This window comes from Hyperolius riggenbachi, chromosome 5 (genome assembly GCF_040937935.1).
Source record: "Hyperolius riggenbachi isolate aHypRig1 chromosome 5, aHypRig1.pri, whole genome shotgun sequence".
NCBI classification, from domain to species: domain Eukaryota; kingdom Metazoa; phylum Chordata; class Amphibia; order Anura; family Hyperoliidae; genus Hyperolius; species Hyperolius riggenbachi.
The window spans coordinates 56,631,726-56,656,556 of NC_090650.1; the positions used below are offsets into that span (position 1 = coordinate 56,631,726).

At 43.2% G+C, this 24,831-nt stretch overlaps 1 protein-coding gene across 2 annotated transcripts in view; it reads left to right on the forward strand.

Annotated features, from left to right (window-relative positions):
• ODAD2 (outer dynein arm docking complex subunit 2) overlaps positions 1–24,831 on the forward strand; it is a 226,279-nt gene that overhangs the window by 193,114 nt on the left and 8,334 nt on the right. For both annotated transcript variants that reach the window (XM_068235726.1, XM_068235727.1), the window contains exon 19: positions 4,351–4,572. In XM_068235726.1, the coding sequence (XP_068091827.1) occupies positions 4,351–4,572 (222 nt within the window). The remainder of the gene's footprint in view (positions 1–4,350; positions 4,573–24,831) is intronic.

Below are 24,831 nucleotides of genomic sequence, written 5' to 3' on the forward strand. Positions count from 1 at the left end.
CCCGAGCGCTTCTATGAATAAATACATTGTATGTATTAATTTCCGGGTAAAGGAGTTCACTTCCTGACTGAAAAAACATCGCTGAGCAAAAGCGCTTATAAAAGTGCTTTTCTAAGCGCAAAGCGCAGGGAAAAGCTCTTTAAAAAACTCTCAATAAATCACTCAGCGCGTGCGACAGTTCTGGGGATTTATAATGTGAACAGAGCCACAATCCTGTAAGGGAACCAAGTTCAAATAAACCAGATTCTCACTTAAAGTGACAGTGAAGCAAAAAGAAAAATGTATGATATAATGAATTGTATTTGTAGTACAGATAATGAATAGAACATTAGTAGCAAAGAAAATTGTCTCATAATTTTATTTTCAGATATAAGCGGTTTTTTATTACATTGCACAATTCTGTCATATTTGCAATTTACAAACCACACTCTGTATTTTAAACTATGAAACTGAATTTTCGCTTCAGGTTTGCTTTAAGTAGTGGGAAGCGTGGATGCTCCAGAGGGTGTTTTAGTCCCTTTGCTGCTAACTGTTCATAGCCTTATTCCCAGTACTGTACTAGCGCAGCTGTATTGCGCTTGCGAGACAATAGTTCCTGATCGTATCCTCTCCCCGGCTAGAAGGGCCTGCTTCTACCAGTTGCAAACTTGTGTGGATTTGCTGCGCACAAATTTGCATATCAATGCATTTCAATAGACCTGATCACATTATGGGCTTGATTCACTAAACCGTGATATCTCAAATATCACACCTTATGAAAGATATCACACCTTATGAAAAGATATCACACCTTATCAAAGTTAACATGCCTTATCAGAGTAGCATAGCTCTATGGACCCGCAGGGGCTCAGGACAGGACGAGTGCCATTGCCAATTAGCAGGCATAACTTTGTAGCGCTGGCTATGCTAATCTGATAAGACGTGTTAACTTAGATAAGTTGTGATATGTTTTCATAAGGTGTGATGTCTTTTCATAAGGTGTGATCTTTGATAAGGTGCGATATTTGAGTTATCACGGTTTAGTGAATCAAGCCCTATATGCGGAATTCTTATACAGGAAAAATCTGGATAGCAGTTCTAAAAGTTTCTGGATGCTGCATGCGATTGTCACTTACACACAGAGGCGTCCGAGCCATTAGGCAGCTATAAATTTTTGCCTAAGGCGACAGGAAGAGGCAAGGGCGCTTCTGCACTGAGTAGTGAGAGAAGAAATGCCTCTCAGCTGACTCAGGTGTCAGTTTACAGAGCAGCAGCAGCGGGGCTGACTGGACTTCAGCTCAATGATTCAAAGAACCACAGTAATGAATGAGTCAGTGAGAGAAGGCACTCATCCTAGTCAGGGATCCGAGGAGTACAGCATCATCAGCTCCTGAGTCCGACTCCTGAGAATTCAGTCCCTCTCTCTCTGCTACTGGTAACTGCGTGGATGTAGAGACTGTGTAGCAGCCAGGCATTGACTTCCCCCCAGGGAAGTCCTTTCATTCAATGATTTAGGGTTGGTCCTGTGTCTGCTGTATTCAGGTTTGTTGATGTAAGGCAATGTAAAATACTAGGCTAGCTGATAAAAGTGCAATTAGAGGGCAGGCTAGCTGGTAAATATACACAGCATGATGTAGAACTCGTCTGGAGGGTCAGTGGGAAAAAATCTGTCTGGTCTCTCCCCATTGTTATAATGACTGCATGTGCAGATAAGGTCTTAAACAGGTTGAAAAGTTTTGACAGTCCCTAGACTCCAGGAGGGCTGCTTGCTGACTTGTGTAAGAGATTGGCAGGGACAGCAGTCCTATTACCAGCAACTAGTCTCTGTGTAATGTGGGACTGCAATACAGATAAACTGCTCCATCTCAGGCTATTCTCAGTCTCACTCCACTCCTCCTATCTCTGTATGTGTATAGTGTATGTCTACTGTGTGCTGTGTATAGTGTGCTCTGTGTGTGTGTGTGTGTGTGTGTGTGTGTGTGTGTGTTGTGTGCAGTGTGTGTACTGTGTGTATGTTGTGTGCAGTGTGTGTACTGTGTGTGTGTGTGTGTGTGTGTGTTGTGTGCAGTGTGTGTACTGTGTGTGTGTGTGTGTATGTTGTGTGCAGTGTGTGTACTGTGTGTGTGTGTGTTGTGTGCAGTGTGTGTACTGTGTGTGTGTGTGTGTGTGTGTGTGTATGTTGTGTGCAGTGTGTGTACTGTGTGTGTGTGTGTGTGTGTGTGTGTATAGTGTGTGTACTGTGCTGTGCATGTCTAGAGTGTGTGTGTGTGTGTGTGTGTGTGTGTACTGTGTATGTTGTGTGCAGTGTGTGTACTGTGTGTGTGTGTGTGTACACTGTGTGTGTGTGTGTGTGTGTGTGTGTGTGTGTGTGTGTGTGTGTGTGTGTGTGTGTGTGTGTGTGTGTGTGTGTGTGTGTGTGTGTGTGTGTATAGTGTGTGTGTGTGTACTGTGTGTGGTGTGTGTGAGTGCATGCCGCAATAAGTATATTTTATGGTGAAACGCTCTGCTGCATAACAACTATTTTCTGGTGAACCCATGCCGCAATAGGTACATTTTCTGGTGAAACGCTGCTGCATTATGATTTTCGGGGGTCTTGGGGGTGGGGTTCACCACAGGAGTGGTGTTCACCATGAGGGGTGCGGGGTATGGGACTGGGGGCAATCACGGGGGGGGGGGGGGTTGGGTGCCACAGGATTTCTCGCCTGGAGTGACAAAATGGCTAGAGACGCCCCTGCTTACACATTTCCGTGCATATTTTTGTGTGTTTTCGCATGCATCTTCGTTAATGTCAATAGAAAATGAAAAAAGCAGCAATTACACATTCGAATTTGCATCTAAAAAACAGACCTATACGTATAGTGAATTCGCATTGGCATGCAATTTTGCGTCCCAAAAGCAGCATGTGAATTTGCATGTTTCTGGTGGAAACGAGCCCTAAAAGGGAGAAAAAACTTCCAAAGCTCCAGAACCTTCAGCCAATTCATTAAAAAGTCCATCATCAAATTTGTGGCACCAAATCCTCCCAAACCACGCACTGAAGCCACCCTATCCCGAAATGAACGGTGTTCAGATTACACTGAATGCTATATAACGTATATGTCAAACTCGGGCCCGTGGGTCAAATCTGGCCCTCATAGTCATTAAATTTGGCCCACAAGTGGTTTCCCAGCTTTGCATTATGTTTGGCTCACTTTAGACCACCAGGGAAGCTATATTGGAGGTGAAGTCCTAGATCACCAAGGAAGCCATATGGGGAGGTGGAGGAAAGCACTAAACACTAGTGAACTGTATAGGGGAGGGTGGGGGCCACTAGACACCAGGGAACTGTATAGGGGAGGGAAGGAGGACCATTGGATACCCAGAAACTGTATAGGGGAGGGAGGTGGACCACTAGACACCAGGGAACTGTATAGGGGTGGCAGGGGAGCCATTAAACACCAGGGAACTTTTGTAAGGGAGGAATACATATTATATATATTATTGTATTGTATAATGTCAGCAGTACACATTGAGCTTGGTCTGTGAGTAGGTTTCAGTGTTCAATTCCGGGCCTCTTTGTATTTGAGTTTGACACCCCTGCTGTATTATCTTGGTACCCGAGGAGAGATGGGCAGTCTATCTGTGACACTTTTCTTGCGTTTGACACCTTAAAGCTGAAGGGAGCATTGAATCTACCAGGTTTGATCTCAAGGGGATTTGGCAAGTGACTGGTTTGGGAAATTGAGGGGCCATAAGCATTCGGGAAGGCAGGAAGAGAAAACCTATGCTGTGGGTGGGATTTAATTTTGACCACTGAAACTATAGTAAGCAGTGCACTGAGTAAGTGTCAGGACTTGAAGAGAAACTTTTTCATTTTAGCTTTAAATAGTATATATTTTAGAAAACATAGAGGGGCTTGTATGGGGCTCTAAGTTTAGGTGGTACGCTGAATCCTAAGTTAATATGTGAGTTCATAATTGAAAAAGAATCTGCTTGGTAGTAGTAGTGAGGCCACAATGTCTCTAGCTCCTATCACTCCCATGACACCTGGCTGCTAAACACTGTTTAACAAGTCAACCTCTTCATCCCCGAATGGATAGACAACAAGCTGCAAACAGCTATAAAAGCTAAGATAACATTTCACTTCTCGGAGTTTGATGGCACCCTAGTTCCAGCAAACTTTTCTTTCCTGGTCATGGAACGCCAACAACATAAATACCTTCTTTACCGCAGTCTGTAAAGCGCTCCATACTTTTTAAGCATTATACCAAACATCAAGGGACCTTTTAAGCAAAATATAACTTTAAAAAAAGAAAAAAATGTAAAAGTCTCTTGTAGGTTCTCGAGCCCCCGAGCAGCTTTTAAAAAACTCACCTCTCTTATTTTCTACAGACAGATGACAAGTTGAGACGCCATTTGGCAGAAGCTATTTCACGGTGTTGCAGGTGGGGGAATAATAGGGTGGCTTTCGGAGAAGCCAATGCTGTGGCCCCTCTTGTACGGTACCTGAAGTCCAGCCACCCGGCGGTCCACCGTGCAACGGCGCAGGCCTTGTACCAGCTGTCTGAGGACGCCAACAACTGTATAACAATGCATGAGAATGGAGCAGTGAAAGTAAGTGATGATGATCTACACAGCTCCCACACAGGGCTTTGTGTTGTGAGAAAGATATATTCAGTAGTGATGAAGTTGATATAATAGAGCCAATCAGAAATACATTTTCATAAAAGGACCACTATCCTGAAAAACTGTAAAATTTAACCACTTCCTGTCCCTATGACGTGAAAATAAGTCTCTGCACTCTCTTCCCTGCAAAATCTTAGATAACACTGTTTATTTATCTCTGACCTGATAACATCACTACAGATTTGAAAAGGAATTACAGCAAACCCCTCTCTTCCTCTCCGGGAATTCAATGGCAGAGTTCATTATTAAACAAGTTTAAAATACACCTTCCCAGGAGCAGACAGTAGCAGACTGTATACATTACTTAAGGCTGCCATACACTGGTTGATTGCCACCAGATCAACCAACAGTCTGATCAGAGAGGGATCTATTGGCTGCCCATACACTGCACACAGATTTTGAATCGATTTCAGCATGAAATTGATTCACAATCTGTGGAGCTGCCGCTGCCTTTGCCTACCTCGCCTCCCTCCGGCCAGCAGCAATACATCACCTGTCCACCAGCATGAGTCCCCGGGTCCATGCTGTCCCTTTCTCTGGCTGGCCATCTTCTCTTCACTTCCTATCCAGAGCGGAAGTTCAAACAGTAGACGGCGCTCTACTGTTTGAACTTGCCCTTCTCACAGGACGGGACAGGAAGAGAAGATGGAGAAGAAGGCCAGCCGGAGAAAGGGAGATCACAGACCCGGGGACTCGAGCCGGCGGACAGGTGATGTATTGCTGCGCCGGTAGTTGGCGAATGGCGAATCGAACGCTGCTAACAACGAGCTCTGGACCCGCCGGCGATCGTGCAAAATTTGTAATCTGCACTGAATCGATTTCGGATGGAAATCAGACGATCGGTCAACATTTGCATTAATTTTACAGCAGATTCGATCACAGTGATAGAATATGCTTTATATCGGCAGGAGATCAACGTAGTGTATGGATACCTTTAATTGTTACATCTAATTCATTATCAAAACAAATGAACTGTTTAAATAAACAGGAAGGATAGACAATTAAAATGTTTGGGTTTAATGTACAATAGAACTATTTACATTTAAGCTATAATGTATGAAAGTGGATAAATTGTGTTATTTTGTCTCCTTATTTTCCTTTTAAAATGCGTAGAAAATAAGGTAATTACTAAAAACAAATAGCCACAAAAAGCCTAATTTGTCCTGAAAAAAAATAATATATAGATCATTTAGTTGTGATAATTATTGATAAAGTTATTGCCAAAGTAATCAGAGCTGAGCTGAACGGGGAAAATGACCAGGGTAGGCAAGTGGTTAAAATACATGTAAACACATACAAATTATAAGTATGCTTCTTCTAGAGTAAAATGAGCTATAAATTACTTTCCTCCTATGTTGCTGTCTCTTACAGCAGTTAGTAAAAATTTGACGGAACTGACAGGTTTTTGACTAGTCCATCTTTTTATGGGGCTTCTAGGCATTTAATTTATTCTTTACAGAAGCTCTTCCTGGAAAGGATCTATACAAAGATGCTGGCCTGCCTTGCTACCTGTGTGCACGCTATTTTGGCAGTTGGACTGAGCAATTGCCGTTCACTACGTGCGTTTAAAACTAAAGAAAAGCCTGAGAAGCCCCATAAAGAGATGGGCTAATCCAAAACCTGTCATTTCTGTCAGATTTCTAACACCTACTGAAAGTGACAGCAACATAGGAAAAAATAATTTATACCACATTTTACTCTGGGAGAATTTTTTAAATGAATTTTATATACATTTTTTTTTTTTTTTGCGATAGTGGTCCTGTGTGTGTCTGGTTTTCCGTAATAAGTGAACTTTGACCACCGCCTCCCCCTCCCCCATTTACTCAACCTCTTTTCTTCAGTTTTACTGTAGTCTACATTTTCTTTCTTTCAATGGCCCTGTTATAGTCATAATTAAGCGTTTTCTTATTTTGTGGTGGCGAACAGAATATATTATTATGTGCTGTTTATATCTGTTTGATGTTAAAGTGTACCCGAGGCGACATGTGACATGATGAGATAAACATGTGTATGTACAGTGCAACACATATTAATAACCAGGCTGTTTTATTTTGCTGCCTGTTGGAGTTAATTTTTAGGCATGGAAGTGACAGCTTCTGTCTTGTCGGTTAGTGATGAGCAAATCCGATCCGGATGCTACTCGGATAGTAGCTATCCGGATTTCTCCCAGTAATGCACTGCGGCCTGGGCGGGGGATTTAATCCTTACCTATCATGACGTCTTCTTCGTCCGTCCCTCGGCGCCTCCCACGATGCGTTCCGCTCTGGCGTCACGTGACTAAAAAACACTTCCTCCTTCTGGGTTGAAGGAGGAAGTGTGCAGTCACGTGACGCCGGAGTGGAACGCATCGTGGGAGGCGCTGAAGGACGGACGAAGAAGACGTCATGATGGGTAAGGATTAAACCCCCCGCCCAGGCCGCAATGCATTACTGGGAGAAATTCGGATAGCTACTATCCGAGTAGCATCCGGATCGGATTTGCTCATCACTGTTGTCGGTACCTTGTCCGAAATATACCAGTAGTAAACATGATAAGCAAAGTACAGCCATAAAAGTTTTCCTGGCAGAATACAACTTCTGAGAGCAGGGTGAGATAAAAAAGGTCAATAATTCATGTATTTTCATTTAGGGACACTTAATAGGCTGCCACTGAGCAGAGATAACAAAACATTCAGTCGGCTTTGTAAATATTTAAATATAAAATAAAACAATGGGATATCTAAAAAAAAAGGTCATTTTTAGAAGTAGGAGGATAAATACAATTGTTTATTTATCTTATCAGTTTATTTTCACCCCAGGTTCACTTTAATGTTATCTCCGTATCTATATTATTTAATACTAGCGCGTTGCCCGGGTATGTAATTGGCTAGTGCTAGCTCTGTCCACTTTTTCTAATCCTAACACACAATTACCTAGTTTATGAGCTTTGCGGTCTTTGGCATCAATAATTGGCTGTGGCTCCACTACTTTGAAAATCAATAGGTGAATTTTGATTAGCTTTTGTAGGCTCCACCTACTTTTCTGAATATTAATCCCAGTCACCCACTGTGCAAAGTTTAAGAACCCTGCCATTGACAGACAGTGTAAGAATGGCTGCAGTTTACATTCTGGCAGTTAAATTTTTATTTTTCTCCACCCACTGATGTCCGGATGTTTCCCGGGTATGTATTTGGCTGCTGTTGGCTGTGGCCACTTTTTCTTATCCTAACACACAATTGTCAATAGTCAATGACCAAGTTTGTGAGATTTGTGGTCTTTGGCATGAATAATTTTCATTGAAATGAAACACATCTGATTCGCTGTTTGTAGCCCCACCCCTTTTCTAAATATTTAACCCCAGTCACCCAATGATCAACTGTACCAGGTTTGAGGCTTGTGCCATTAACAGTGCAAAAATGGCAGCAATTAAATATTTGCCTTGAAAATCAATAGGTGAATTGTGATTGTTTTTTGTAGGCTCCACCCACTTTTCTGAATATTAATCCCAGTCACCCAGTGACCAACTGTGCAAAGTTTTAGAACCCCACAATTAATAGTGTAAGAATGGCTGCAGTTTACATTTTCCCAGTGAAATTTGTGTTTGTCTCCGCCCACTGAAGACTCGGCATTGCCCAGGTATGTATTTGGCTGGTGCTAGCTCCGCCCACTTTTTCTAACCCAAACACAAAATTACTTAATGACCAAGTTTGTGAGCTTTGAGGTCTTTGGCATCAATATTTTGCATTGAAATAAAATAAATCTGATTGGCTGTGGCTCCACCCCTTTTCTGAATTTGAACCCCAATCACCCAATGGCCAACTGTACCAGGTACAGGTGATTAACAGTGCAAGAGGCTTGTGCCATTAACAGTGCAAGAATGACATCAATTAAATATTCCCCTTAAAGATTAATAGGTGGATTTTGATTGGCTTTTGTAGGCTCCACCCACTTTTCTGAATATTAATCTCAGTCACGCAGTGACCAACTGTGCAAAGTTTGAGAACCCTACCATTAATAGTGTAAGAATTGCTGCAGTTTACATTTTCTCAGTGAAATTTGTATTTGTCTCCGCCTACTGATGACCCAGCATTGCCCGATTATGTATTTGGCTGGTGTTGGCTGCACCCACTTTTCCTAACCCTAACACACAATTACTCAATTATTCAATGACCAAGTTTGTGAGCTTTGCGGTCTTTGGCATCAATAACCTGCATTAAAATGAAACAAATCAGATTGGCTGTTTGGGGCTCCACCCCCTTATATAAATTTAAACCCCAGGCACGCAATGATCAACTGTACCAGGTTTGAGGCTTGTGCCATTAACAGTGCAAGAATGGCAGCAATGAAATATTCCCCTGAAAAATCAATAGGTAATTTTTGATTGTTTTTTGTAGGCTCCACCCACTTTTCTGAATATTAACCCCAGTCACCCAGTAACCAACTGTGCAAAGTTTGAGAGCCCTACTATTAACAGTGTAAGAATGGCTGCTGTTTACATTTTCCCAGTAAAATTTGTATTTGTCTCCGCCCACTTATGACCCGGCGTTGCCCGCTTATGTATTTGGCTGGTGTTGGCTGTGCCCACTTTCCTAACCCTAACACACAATTAATCAATTACTCAATTACCAAGTTTGTGAGCTTTGCGGTGTTTGGCAACAATAATTTGCATTGGAATGAAACAAATCTGATTGGCTATTTGTGGCTCCACCCCCTTTCTGAAATTGAACCCCAGTCACCCAATGATCAACTATACCAGGTTTGAGGCTTGTGCCATTAACAGTGCAAGAATGGCAGAAATGTAAATATTCCCCTTGAAAATCAATAGGTGAATTTTGATTGGCTTTTATAGGCTCCAACCACTTTTCTGAATAATAACCCTAGTCACCCAACGACCAACTGTGCAAAGTTTGAGAACCCTACCATTAACAGTGTAAGAAAAACAAAAGTTTGCTTTCTTAAAACAGAAAGAATTTGCGATAATTCAGGTGGGAGTGAGCTTGAGATGTCTACCAGTGCATCACTGCTGAAAATATGCTAATTAACCATTGCTACCCTTAGGGCTCTTTCACATCAGAGCTTGCGTTGGAGAACGCTCAAAGCATACGTTTTGTTGTATGCCTTTTACTGCGTTTTGATATGCGTTGCACTGCAGTGAGTGTGCGTTTTTAATCCGTTTTCAATCCGTTACTGCACATAGAAAAACGCAGGTAATTTTTTTTTCTTTTAGTTGTCAACTTTCTACATTGTTCCTCTGTTGCATTCTGGGACTGATTGCCTGCGTTAACGGATTAAAAACGCGCATAGTGTGCGTTTTACATTGACTAACATTGTAACGCATAAAGCTAGCGTTGGCCAAAAAACTGCGCCTGGGTGCAGTGGAACGCAACGCACAAAAAGGCTGCGTTATATGTGAAAGCTAAAATGAAAGTCTATGGACTTTCATTTCACCTTGGGTAACGCAAACTTTATCCTTTGCGTTGAAACGCAGAAAATCTGCCCTAATGTGAAAGAGCCCTAAGAAGCTAAACACACCTCCAGAACCGCTGGAATGCAATGATGTGTCAGCTTGTTAAATTGTACAGAGCCATAATAATCCAACATGCATACAGACTGTTTTGGATTGTTTGATCCTTATCAGTGCATGGCATAGATTAATTTGGCTCTATGCAGTAGGGCTTGTAACACCGAGAGGGACATGCTACCCAGCAAGCTCATGGTGACCCAGAACTCATTGGAGTGTGTAAGGGACTACAATGGTCCCAAAAGCCCCCTTACTAAGATGTTAAGAAAAACAAACGTTTGCTTTCTTAAAACAGAAAGAATTTGCGATAATTCAGGTTGAAGTAAGCTTGAGATGTCTCCCAGTGCATCACTGCTGGATATATGCAAATTAACCATTCTACCCTTAGAAGCTAAACACACCTCCAGTGTAACAGTGTATGGCTGCAGTTTACATTTTCCAGTGAAATTTGTATTTGTCTCTTTTTGGTTATGGGAATAAAAAGTATCCTATACTTTATTCCAGGTAATGTACTATGTGTGTGCCAAATTTCATTCAAATCCGTTCAGCCGTTTTTGCGTGATCGAGTAACAAACATCCAAACATCCGAACTTTCCCATTTATTATATTAGTAGGATTTGTTGTTATTGGACTTAGAATGCATTTGGGGGGGGAAAAACAGCAGAATTTTGAAACATAAAAGACTCATTCAGTCATCTCTGCTCTGATTCAGAAATTAAAAAGTACTAGGAGGAAAACCACCGGCAAATCTCCGGATCACAAAGAATTTTTGTCTTGTCTCCTAGCGACACGTTAATTACGACCAATTACTAAAAAGCCACAGTTTCTTTTTATAACTTCTAGAAGCGAGGACATTGTGGCTGCACAGTGGCAAGAGGAGCGTAAATTAAGGTGACGTCTGTCAGTTGATATTAATTAGTCGTTCTTTATGCCTCCGAAAACAGAGCCGCTAGTTAATCCATCATCCGCAGAGAAAACACCTCGGCTGGACTTTTCTGCAGCGGCCTCGGCTAGTGCATCAATCATATCACACTCAAGAAAAGTTCACCCAGACAAGAGACCAAATGAAACTCCCTCCCACTTCTTAGCCTCTATTTGTTTTAGGAAGGGGCTACTGTACTGTAAAAACTTTTAAGCGTAATTTAAACTGTGTTTAACTGGGTGTCAGGTGCGAACGTTTTCTCAAAGTCTAAAGGAAATGGCAAAGTGAACCTCAACGCACAGAGGGCTTCGTGGCGAGAGCGCTGGAAGAAAATATGTGTTGCTCAAGGCGGCCAGTCAGATTCCACGCTGTCATTATGCTACAGAAATTTAGAAAAATGCATATTCTCCCATTGGGGGGAAATCTTGGCGAAGCACATGATCAGTTTTATTCGGGGGTGTGGAGTTGAGGAGTTGAAACAATTTTTTGGTACCTGGAGTCGGTGGTTACATAAACTGAGGCAGAGCCGGGACAAGGTCCTCCAGCACCCAAGGCTGAGACACAAAAGTGCGCCCATCCATCCCTCCCACCCCAGCCGTCACACACCGATTGCTATTAGACTAAGAGGTGCCCCAGGGCCCCCAACACCTTTATCTCTAGTTATCTGGCTTGCAGTCACTGCCATGTATCCCCTTTTCTTATTTCTCTCTACTTCAAACACAATAGGGGAATGTTAGCTGAGTGAGTTGCGCGCCCCCTCCTACACTAGCCCCCTAGGCTGGAGCCTCTCTCACCTCTGCCTCGGCCCAGCCCTGAACTGAGGAGCCGGAGTCGGATGATTTATGTACCCACTCCATAGCCCTGAAAGGGCTGTGGAGTCGGAGTCAAGAAGACAGAGCAATTTTAGGTACCTGGAGTCAGAGGTGGTGGTTTCATAAACATCGGAGTTGGATGTTTTTTGTACTGACTCCACAGCCCTGGTTTCATCACATGATGAGATTGATACTACACTGGGCATGATCACAGTTTTAGTGCACAGGAAGCAGAACTGAATAATCATCACGTGATCATGTCCAGCCAGTCAGAGACTTATAAGTCTAGCACTTGATCAAATCGATCTCGTATATTTCCATGATTTTTCTCATATAGACATGATCTGATACTGAAAAAACATACAGGAATTGAGAACAAATAAGGCATATTTGCCAAAAGCTTATTTGTTTTCTTTTAAGTTAGCCAATAAAAGGTATCATCCCAATTCAACTTCTTGCCTTTACTTAAAAAAGGAGATTGTTGTCATTCTTGAAAGCTCATTTGCACAACAAAACAAGTTACTGTTCCATCTTTCCCTACCCACACAAAGAAGGGCACCTCATTTCTTATAAACAGCCTCATGCTCACTTACAAAACATTACAAAGCTCCTTAACACACACACTCACACACACACGCACACACACACACACACACACACTCACACGCACGCACACACACACACACGCACACACACTATTGCTGCTTACCACACCAGGGCTGGGTTTGGGCCACACCTCCTTTTAACCTGCTGCACACCACTTCCCAGAGGCCCCCACACCACGGCCACACCCACTCTAGTCTCAGCAAGTGAGTGAGTATCACATGGCCCATAGAGATGGGAAGTTCGGATCTTTTCAATGATCCGGATGATTCGAATCGGATCATTGAAGAGATCCGGATCTTTGATCCGAATCTCGGATCATTTTACTACCGGAAGCATTCGGGGGTGAAATGAACAGCAGGACAGGTCTGTGGACAGGAGAAGGGGAGGGAGTGGACACACAGAGAAGGGGAGAAGATGGACAGAGGGCAGGGAGTGGACAGAGAAGGGAGGAGGGACGAGCAGAGAGCAGAAATGTTTGCACGTAATACCCACATGCTGCAATCATATGCATTACATGTATTTCACCTATATGTTCATCTGTATACTTTGAAAGAAAAGGTCCCACAGTGAAAGAAAGCATTCCCCCAAAGTATTCCCAGAAGATAAGTGCAGCTGTTTAGTGCCCAGTGCAGGAGGATCAATCATACTGTCTGCAAAGTTACTGAGCTGTGCTGAGCCAAAAGCTTCCCATGTGTTCACTGTGCAGCACTAAGGAACAGACAGCCTATAATGAGCAGCACATTATAGCCAGTATGTGTGCTCTACACATATCTGGCAGTGGCACCCATGTCCCCTCTCTCCCATCTACCTGTCTCCCTGCAAGGCTGCCTCCCTTCCAACAGAGTGATCCATCTCTGCTCTGCTTCCAAGACCCCGCTGCCCGCTGGGAGGGGGCGTGTCGCTCCTGGCCCCGCCCCTTTTGCGATCCGAATCACTCATTTTGATGATTCGGATGATCGACTCATAAAATAGATTCGGATCAAAGATCCGAATCGTTCATGATCCGGACAACACTAATGGCCCACACCTACTCCCTGAAGATACTATGAGAGACCAAGCTACTGCTATGGTGCAGAGGACTTCCTCCACTAAATATTAGAGCCTTTGCTGAAAGCCCTTAAATAATGTCTTTTCTGGAGCTTTGGGAAGACCCTTTTTGCTGAAGTACCAAGTTTTGTGTTAGGGCAAGAAGTAGGGAGGGAAAGTACATACACTTTTTTGTGAATGAAGCTTTAATGCAAACTTTACAGCAGACTGCTAGTGAGAGAATGTAGTAACTACTACAAACCCATGTAAATTTTTTTTACATGCCATGGCCTTTTGCCTGGGCCCTCGAGTCTCACAGTGCTGAGAGCAGTTGCGCTGTCTGCATTCCTTGTTACATTTCTCATAGTTTTGTAGGCAAGCCCCGAGACACTTAATTTGACCCTAGAACTGTCATTTTGTTTGTTTCTTATGCACAGTGTACATAAAACGATTCATCTTTACACGTGACCGGTGACCATGTCTGAGGGTCTTTTCCTCAAGGGCTGCTGAGTACTTAGTGCTATGTCATCCACGGTAGTGTTGTCCTAATCTGATCTGGATTGATTAGAACCCGCTTGCAACAGAAACAAATTCAGTTGTTGTATAAACCTGCCAAGTGGGAAAATGTGTTTTCATACATTTTTTTCCTGCTGAGGTCAAACAGGCTTGGAATCTGTGTGTATTATACGTCTGACTGGGGGTTCATTTTTCAAAAACTAGAGTAAGACTATCAGATTACTTGGCGTTTGGAATACACAACAAGTGCTGCATTATACTTTCTCTAATCCCATCTGTGGAAAACCTCAGCAAAGGTAGACTGGCTTATCTTTCCCCAGCAGCAAGACATCACATTTATCATTAGTTGGATCCCCTACTGGCTGGCTGGCAAGAAAGCCTCGCTTTGGCATTCGTCAGAGCATATAAAGAGAAGCAGGAGCTCGTACTATGAAGCTGGTGAAACAGCCTTTTTTTTAACAAGTTCCCCATGAATCCATTCCATGAAGTAATGAGCCAGTTCTAATTAAAAGCTAGGCACTAGTCACAAAGGAGAGTCATTATACAATACGCATAGACATATGCAAATATGCTCTTGATCGGGTTCTTGGTGGTAACTGGTAAGACGGAGCAGCAATCCTTTGTCCTTACAGACATGGTTGTAGCAGTGCAACATTGCACAACTGTCTAAAATTCTGACTTCTGATTTATTTTTCTGGAGTAACTAGATTTTGTTTTTGATTAGGATAAAGAATAGATTGTTATTACCATTGTGTATTTATAGAGCGATGCCATCTTCTGTTGCACTTTATAGAGTCCATTGTCATGTTACTAAGTGTCCCTTAAGGTAGCCATACACTGGTCGATTTGCCATTAGATCGACAACCTGACAGATCCCTATCTGATCGAATCTGATCAGAGAGGGATCGTATGGCTACCTTTACTGCAAACAGATTGTGAATCGATTTCAGCCTGAAACTGATCAGGTGGATCAGGATTTACAGAGCGGTGCAGCGTGGAGAAGATGCCCTGGAGCCAGCGTCAGGTAATGTATATCTGTTTCGGATCGGCCGCCGCTAGCGACGCGCTCCCTACCCGCGGGCGATCGACGGTAATTTCCCGCACGTCGCGATCGACGGACCGATCCGATTTCGGGAGGAAATCGGATCGGCGGGTGAGTTTAGCACGAACGATTGGCAGTAGATTCGATCCCAGTGATCGAATCTGCTGTCGAAACAGCGGCAAATCGGGCCAGTGTATGGCCAGCTTTAGAGGAGTTCATAGTCTGATCCCTACCATAGTCCTAAGGTGGCCATACACGTATAGATTTACAGCAGATTCGACCATCAGATAGATTTCTGTCAGATGCCTGTCAAGTGCCACACACTTGGAAGAGCCACACACTAGGAACAGATTTCCAATAGATTTCAGAATGAAATCTATTGTAAATCTATCTAAATGCATTATTGGACCATTAGATCCAATGCAACTCTATGGGCCATCGATCTGCTGCCAGCAGCAGGTAGACCTGCTTTAGATTTCTGATCGATTCTATAGAATCGATCAATCAATGGCTAAAATCGACCAATGTATGGACCCCTTTAAAGTGACTCTGTAACAAAAATTACAACGTTTTTTCTACCATCCTACAAGTTCCTAAACCTATTCTAATGTGTTGTGGCTTACTGCAGCACTTTATACTATGACAGTCTCTGTAATAAATCAATGTATCTTTCCCCTGTCAGACTTGTCGGCCTGTGTCTGGAAGGCTGCCAACTCTTCCGTGCAGATCTGTTCCTCTATGCACACTCCAGTGTGTGTGTTATTTACATAAGCCAGCAGCTTCTCTGCTATCTTATCAGTGATAGAAGAGAGCTGGATAAAAATCCTCCTCTGGAGGCTGTGAAAGGAGCTGGTCTGTCACATACTGAGGAATTAACCACATAGGCAGAGCTGTCTGCAGGAAGCCTGTCACTTCAGTGGGTGAGAGCTGAAGGGGTCAGAAGGTAAACACACACAAGTGATCTCTAGAGATTCAGAAGTAAGGCTGTATACAGCCTGCTTGTGTATGGATGTATTTTCTATGTGTGGACATACTGTATATCAACCTACTTCCTGTTTTGGTGGCCATTTTGTTTGTTTATAAACAAACTTTTAAAAACTGTTTTTAACTACTTTTAATGTGGCGGGAAACGGCGAAATTGTGACAGAGGGTAATAGGAGATGTCCCCTAACGCACTGGTATGTTTACTTTTGTGCGATTTTAACAATACAGATTCTCTTTAAGCTGGCCACACACCATACAATTAAAGGATCCAATTTTATACCAATTTTATAAATACGATCGGTTGTCCCGAAAAATCAAAAGCCTTTTTTTTTGTTTTTGATCGAGAAATCCAATCAAATTTCCTGTTTTTTTTCTCGATTTTTTGGAGTTTGAACATGTTGGAAAATTCAGACCAATTTTATCAAGAATTGTATGGTGTGTGATGGATTGTGAAATTGTATTCAACCAGAAAAAAATGATGTAATGATATGTAACTATTCAGTAACTATTTTTCTAACCAACCATTTTTTTCCGAGTTTACGATCTTTTGTCCTGAAATTGCAGCAATCTAGAAAATATGTGTGTGCTACCTTGAAAATTCTGATCGAAACTTCCAATCAATCAGAAAATTGGATTAGGATGCCCAAATCGAATCAAAATAAGAAAACATGTATGGTGTGTGGCCATCTTAAAGGATCGGATTTTTTGCACAAATAAAAAAAAGCTTTAGATTTTTCGGGACAGCTGATCATTTTCACCGAATTGCCCTAAAATCGGATCATTTTAATGTATTGTGTGTAGTCATCTTTACGCCAATTTTTGGAGAAAACCAATTAAATTAGTATGTTTTTAGAATGTGGGAGAAAGCTAGAGTACCCAAAGGCGACTCACACAAGAACAGGGAGAACACGCAAATGGCATGCACACGGTGTCCTGACATCAATGTGTTTAAAGGAATACTATCGATGTATGCATTTATTTTTAAATGCTGTATGTTGTAGCACACATTAGGGCAAGTACTAGGAGCAATTTGATTCCTCTCACAGCTGTTCCTCTCAGCTGTAAAATCCTCCGTCAGTTTTGGCGTCAGTGTTGGATACAAAATGTATCTAATACTGAGCTCCCAGAGGGCTAGACCATATCCTCTGCACAGGGGAGTTGCTATCAACTCCTCAGTTTATAGTTTAATTATCACCTTGCTGAAAGAATCTTGTTGATATGGTGGTAAGGGGTTAAAGATTCTAGCAATGTGTGTTTATTATCTTTGCTTCTCTTTACTGATAAAGATACTAATAATGCTAATTGTAGACAGTGGTCTGCCCCTCTCAGCAGCTTGTAAAGTGGATGTAGCCTGGAGTGAATCACCTCAAGCAGACAGCCAGTCTGAGTGTAAACACAGACTCCTGGTATAGCTAGTTATATTCCAGCAATATTCCAGCTCCTTTAGTTACCTGTTACCACCTCAGATCAGCCTATTTCTCCTCATGTCTGCTGCATTCTGTGAGTGACACAGTGAAATATATTTGTGAGCTGTGTGACAGAGTAACCAAGCAGCTCAGGGTGACCCAAACTACTATGAGCTGTGTGAGAAATAAATTTTTAAGCAGGGATAGTGAGAGAGAGACCTGGGTGAATAAATAAAGTGCCCCTAGCACTAGTGGTAATGTGTACACTAATATAGAGTATTAAAAAAAAAAAGTCGTTTCAATCGATAGTACTCCTTTAACTCCTCTTGTTGCATTGCCACATTGACATGAATGGGGATTTCTCAAAAGAGCATTTTGAGAAGTTTATAGCATGGCATTTAAAGGCCAGGAAAGCACGGGGGAGTAGGCAGAATTTTGGTGGGAACATGGCAGTACTTGCTGGGGATTCAGAACAGAGAGGAGCACATGGTAATGTTAATGCTGGTGACATGGCTATACTAGTGGTGGAATATGGCTATACTTATTTATACTTATTGGTGGACATAGTGCCTGTACTTGTTGGGGAACATAACAGTACTTGTGAAAGTGATATAGTTGTACCTGTTGGTGAAAATGGCAATACTTATTTCGGGGGCATGCTAATTCTTATGTGTGTATATGGGGGGCATAGCTATTCTTGTTGGGGGGACATGGCTACACTAATGAATAGCAGATCCATATCCTTGTTTGGGAACATGACTGTACTTGTTGGAGAGTATGTCAATATTTTCAAGGGTGAAATGGCTATACTTGTTTAGGAAAATTACTGCACTTGTTGGGGAATTTTGCAATACTTTTGTAGGAACATGTCAATACTTTGTGTATGTGTGTGAGTGTGTGTGAGGGGGAGCATAGTTATACTCGTTGGGGGGATTTGGCTACACTTTTTTGAATGGGAGACACCTATGCATGTTGTGGAACATGTCTGGAGAGCATGTCAATGCTTGTGCGGGTGACATGGCTATACTTGTTGGGGAACATGGGTAATCCTGTTGGGAATTGTGGCAGTGCTTGTGGGGTATAGTTATGCCTGTTGGGGGGGACGTAGTTATACTTGTTGGTGTTACATGGCTACATTTATGTTGGGGACATACCTATACTTGTATGGGATCATAGCTTCACTTTTGGAGGAACTTATAGGGTATATGGCAAACTTGCTGATGAGGAACACAACTATAATGGTTTCTTGTATCAAAGTCAAAATTCTCAAAGTTTGTAGGTTAAAAGGATCAAATGCTAAGGAGCTGGCTTATACTGAGAGTTAACTTTATTTATTATGCATGACAGTTTGCAAAATTGCCACAAATGGGTGCTCACTTGAATAGAAGGAAGCCTCTGGATAATCAAGAGGCTTCTCCCGTCCTCCTCCACCATTCCCATTCCCCGCTGTCCCCTCTGCAATACCGTCAACAAGCCCTTATTGGTGGGATGTGCCATAGCTCAGTAGCTCAGTCTCAGTCGAGCTAGGCTTTTCCCCCCGAAGTCTGAGCAGGTCCCTACTACTGCACATGCGCAAATCATCAGTGCCTGCACACAGTAGCATGGACCAGCTTGGGCTCTGCTTTTTCCACCAAAGCCCAAGCAGGTCCGTGCTACAGCCCAGTTCGGCCACGTGCCCCACGATTTTCAGGTGTCTCAGTACTGGAATGGCCTGGCGGAGGAGAACGGGAGAAGCCTCTGGATCCCCCTGAGGTAAGTATTGATATTTTTGGTTTGCACAACTCACAGGTTTGCTTTAATGCCTTGCAGAGTCCTTTTTTAAAGCATTTCTAGACTTCTGTGTTTTTTTTCTTATCGATATTTTCAACAAAGCCATAACTGAGTTTTAAAGGAAGTGATGGTGTTCCTTTAAATGAAACATATAAATAGGCATGCTTAAATATGCGCAGCTCAATTTAATGGAAAAGATTGCTACCGCGCTGTGTCTGCCAGCTCCACGCTGCGCCAGAAGAGAGGAATCTGGCACTGTCCGCAGCAAGCAACTTCATCTTTCATCTGCATTTCTCTCTCTGTATTTATCTTGCTGCAAGAAAATTCAGAGAATGTCTTTTCCTTCCGACTTGGCTCCCCTAACAAGCCACAGCAATACTCTGAGCAACGTCTTGCAATTGTTCAGCTTTATGTTCAGAACACGGCATGGGCTTCTGCTTTATAACAAATGTATATTTAATTTGACAGCAATAAAACAAAAAATAGAGCACTACTAAAGGCGTGTTCCTGCGTAGCGTAGATACATAGCGAGGCTCTGATTCCCAACTTCAATTGTCTGGATGACCTCACTCTGAGGCCTGCTAATGTTCAGTTTTTCTTGTTATTAAAATGATTACAGCATCAAGCATTGCTGTCCTGAACTGTATGTTTCAGTGTTGTCTAGTCTTTATACAAAGAGGCTATTGCCATTAGCAACCAGAAATTGGCCTCAATTCACTAAGATCATGATGGTGATAAGGCAAGAGAAAACTTTCCTCCACACATCGATCTTGCCTTATTAAGGTGTAGAAATAAGTTTTCACAGTGAGAAAGTTATCTTATCTCTTCAGTCCTTAAAGAGAAACTCCGACCAAGAATTGAACTTTATCCCAATCAGTAGCTGATCCCCCTTTTACATGAGAAATCTATTCCTTTTCACAAACAGACCATCAGGGGGCGCTGTATGGCTGATATTGTGTTGAATCCACTCCCACAAAGAAATTCTGAGTACGTACTCTTGGCAGTTTCCTGTCTGTGAACCCTGTTGCATTGTGGGAAATAGCTGTTTACAGCTGTTTCCAACTGCCAAAACAGCAAGCAGCAGCTACATCACTTGCCAGCAGGGCTGCCATCAGAAATGTTGGGGCCCCTCACACATCATCAGGCCTGGGCCCCCCCTCTTTGGGCCCACCCACTGGTTGCTATGCCCGACCACTAGCCACCCCACCCCTGTGTCCGTGCACTGCGGCGAAAAATGTGCATGGCTCCGACACTGAAGAAAGCGGCATGATGCAGCAAAAATTGGGAATGACCATGGCATGGTGTGGGTGGAGCCAAATACTATCAAAATACAGGTAGTCCCCGGTTAACAAGCCAAGTATAGGTGGTGGCCCAGTATAGGTAGCCTGTAGCCAGATATAGGTGGTGCCCCAGTATAGAAAGTCCCCTGTAACGGGCTCACTCAGATGATGTCACTCTTCTCTCACTGATGTCACTCTTCTCTCAGTGCTGGAACGCGGTGTGCTGCTTAGTGAGCCACAGGCCCGCAGCCAGCACATGCGGCCCTTCCAGCGCTTTTGGGGGCCCAGGGCCCCCGGAAGCCCTGGGCCCCTCACTGCAGTGTCCGTTGTGCCCCCCCCCCCCCCCCCCCCGATGGCTGCCCTGCTTGTCAGCAGTAAAAATGTCACCATGTGATAAATGTCAGAATATAAATTAGGGATTTAAAATATTTTACAATGGGCAAACACTGACTAAATCATTTATACATAATTATTGTAAAAATGAAGCACTTTTTTTATCACATTATTTTCACTGGAGTTCCTCTTTAAGTTTCCTCCTCTGTAGTTATTTTCATATGCAGTTAATTAACAGCCTGTCTTTAACTTTAGAATTCTGAAGTTATTTTAACCACTTGCCGACCGCACGCTTATACCGTGCGTCGGCAAAGTGGCAGCTGCAGGACCAGCGACGCAGTACTGCGTCGCCAGCTGCAGGCTGATTAATCAGGAAGCAGCCGCTCGCGCGAGCGGCTGCTTCCTGTCAATTCACGGCGGGGGGCTCCGTGAATAGCCTGCGGGCCACCGATGGCGGCTCGCAGGCTAAATGTACACACAAGCGGAAATAATCCGCTTTGTTTACATTGTACGGCGCTGCTGCGCAGCAGCGCCGTAAGACAGATCGGCGATCCCCGGCCAATCAGCGGCCGGGGATCGCCGCCATGTGACAGGGGACGTCCTGTCACTGGCTGCACAGGACGGATAGCGTCCTGTGCAGCCCCGATCACCGGGGATGAGCAGGTAGGAGAGGGAGGGGGAAATTTCGCTGCGGAGGGGGGCTTTGAGGTGCCCCCCCCGCAACAAGCCTGCCCACCAGAGCGATCAGACCCCCCCTGCACACCATCCCCATAGGGGGGAAAAAAGGGGGGCGATCTGATCGCTCTGCATGAAACCTGATCTGTGCTGGGGGCTGCAGAGCCCACCCAGCACAGATCACAAAAAATAACGCTGGTCCTTAAGGGGGGGTAAAGGGTGGGTCCTCAAGTGGTTAAGGATTGAAGAGGTAACTTTAGAGATCTTGCCTTAACTTAAAGACAGAAGAGTTAACTTTAGGTTTGCCTGAGGTAAAATGTTTCCTGAATACTACATGTCTTATCACCATGGTGATAACTCTAGAAACGTTAATAAAGACAGGAGATAAGCTTAGTGAATTGAGGCCATTGACACTTTACTACACAGAAGTAGATATGTTACTCTTGTAAGGCCATCACCCCCCCTCAATTTAATTAGGATCTATTAATCATTTTTGACATTCTGGATTTTGCCACAAACTTACGAGGGGCTTTACATACCGTAATTAAAACGTGTAGTGAATTATGGTGATTAAGGCTCAGCTTCGGATGACGTAGTTATTGTGAAAGTTAAGGCCAAAATGGGCAAGACGAAAAATGTAAGTGACTTTGAACGAGGAATGATCGTTGGTACAAGAAATGCTGGTGCTAGCATCTCTGAAATGACTACTATTTTAGGATTTTCTCGCCCAACAGTAACTTGTGTGTTTTCGGTTAAAAAAGGCTGGCGAATGAGAGAGGTGAAAGGCAAGTAGCATGCATAGTCCGCAGCGACAGAAGGGCAACAACACAACAAATTACAGCTGAATTAAATGCTGGTGCATCACTAAGCATATCCCAATGCACAACAAGATGGACTTTGCAAAGGATGAGCTTTACCAGCAGGAGACCTTCAAGAGTGCCTTTGGTGTCACAGAAAAAGTAGGAAAAGACACCTGTTGTGGACCCTGTTCTCGATCAGTCTCAAATTGGTTTGAGGAACATCAATCAGAATGTAACCTGCTTCCATGGCCAGCTCAATACCCTGACCTTAATCCTATTGAGGATTTGTGGGATGAAGTCAAAATGACCAGGTGGCATGTACGTACTCTTATAACACCACTGGGACACAAAATATGGGCATCGGGAGATGTTGAAAGGATGCAGGATGGAGCATGCCAGTTGGACAGGTGAGTGGTGAGAGCGTTCCACTGCCACTAATACTCTGCGGGGCCCAGGGGAGCAGTATTAGCTGGGGGAGACCTGGAACCGAGTCACTGGCCCTAGGTCTGTGGCATACTTACCATTATTCAACCACAAATTTATTGTCCTGTCCAAACTATACTTTTAACCAAATTCAGCCAGAAATTGAAAATTACGATCGGGTGGCCATGTTGGGGCATCGATCTTTGTAGAATTTGATCACAGTGATTAAATCTGCCGTGGAAAATCAAATTTACAGACCCATTTTGAATAGGAAACCCACAGATCTAAGAGAGGGAGAGATTACTTAATTTGCTGGATGAATGAATTGTCTGCTTACTACTTCATGCAAATTTCAACTTGCAAAATCCATGAGCAAAATTACTCATCTGTATTCCTAACTCGTCCCCACGGTCATATGGGGTTTTGCTTGGACCTCCACTATACACAAGTGATAGAAAAAAACAACATCTACCTGTGCTCCATCACCTGATTTTAGTAGTCAGCTAGTGGGTGGATGATGGACATGATTAGGACTGCTCATAAGGGTTGCTGTGAGACACTTGTGTTCAAAGCAGCATTTTTTGCAGTTATTTGATTGGGTGAGATCTGCACTCAAACAATTATCATGAGTCTCCATTCTCACAGAAGGTTTGAGGGGTTAGTTTTAGTTTAGCAACAGTTTAGGGTTTACTTAACTTGACTTAATTCCTATGTCTCCCACTGGAGCAAAGGGCCTCAATAAATGCTTTCCACCGTGTCCTGTCCTGAGCATTCTTGCCTATCTTGGTCCATGATGTCTTTGCATTCTTTATTTCCTTCTCTACACTTCAACAGGTTGCTTTTGGTCTTCCTCTTTTTCTTCTAACTTGGGGATTCAACCTTAAGACTTCTTTCGCAGTGGTGTTTTTTTTTTTTTGAAGAGTGTGGCATATCCAACCCCACTTTCTTCATTTGATCTGTAAATCCACTGGTTCTTCTTTGGCTCGCTCCCACAATTTGTTGTTTCAAATTATGTTTGGCCACCAGATATTAAGTATTCTTCTAAGGCTTCTTGTTATATTCATTCTTGTTATATCGATTGTCACCTTTCATGTCTCACAAGTTAGGGTTAGACTAATAGTTTGAGTAAAGTATGGGGTGAGGTTAGTTATAGTGATACAGCAAGAGGTTGGCTAGGCATTGTTTAAGGGTTGAAGATCAGAGTTATGTTAAAAGTTAGACTAATGATAGACATATGGGAGAGAAGGTGTTAAGATTAGGTGTAAGATTAACGTGGGCGCTTAATTATAGACAGGAGGAGAGGAGGTAGGCATTGGCTATGTAGGGAGGTTGGGGACAGGAAAAGTCATTGAAGGACTAGTCCGGGGTAATGGTAGGTCAAGGTTAGGCCGGAGAGTCATGTGGGGGCATGAGGAGCTCAGATGTCTCAGTTGTTCTGCTTCCCTGAAGTCTCATGGTGAATTAGACAATTCAGTGTATGCTGGTAGCTTACTTCTTTCTCAGCCTGCTAACCATGTCCTTATATGTCCCTCGTGTAACCTGGAATGCGCAGATTAATTTAGAATCTCCCTAACACCTCCACTACTGAGAATACACCTGAAAATGCACTTTTATCTCGGCAGTCCTGGGATGTCAGACAAAGCCCATGTCTGCCTTCAATTTATTCCTGTGTTCAGCAGTTCAGGACTCTGGGCTGTGTTTTAGCCATAAAGAAACTATGCAGCTGGGCTGAGTGATAACAGATTTCCTTGTGGTTATCAGCCACATTGTCAGTATGAGTAGATCTGCCGTGTTTTATCGCAGAGGAAGACTTTCACCGGAGCACTTAACATAAAAGAATGTTTACGGCGAGATTCAACAGACCTGTCATTGTCAAACGCCATCCAAATATTACCTTTTTGGACAGTTTCAGTGAATTCCATTATGGTCTTTCAGTAGAGAAGGGACTGGTCCAATCTTTCATTTGTTGGCTTGCCTTTGTTGCCTACTGAGAAAAACGCCATCTGGGATTTAACATATTCCTGTTAGTCATCCAGCCAGAGTTAATATTATAATATTGGTTAGATGCCTTCTTTTGTCCACCTCTAGAATCA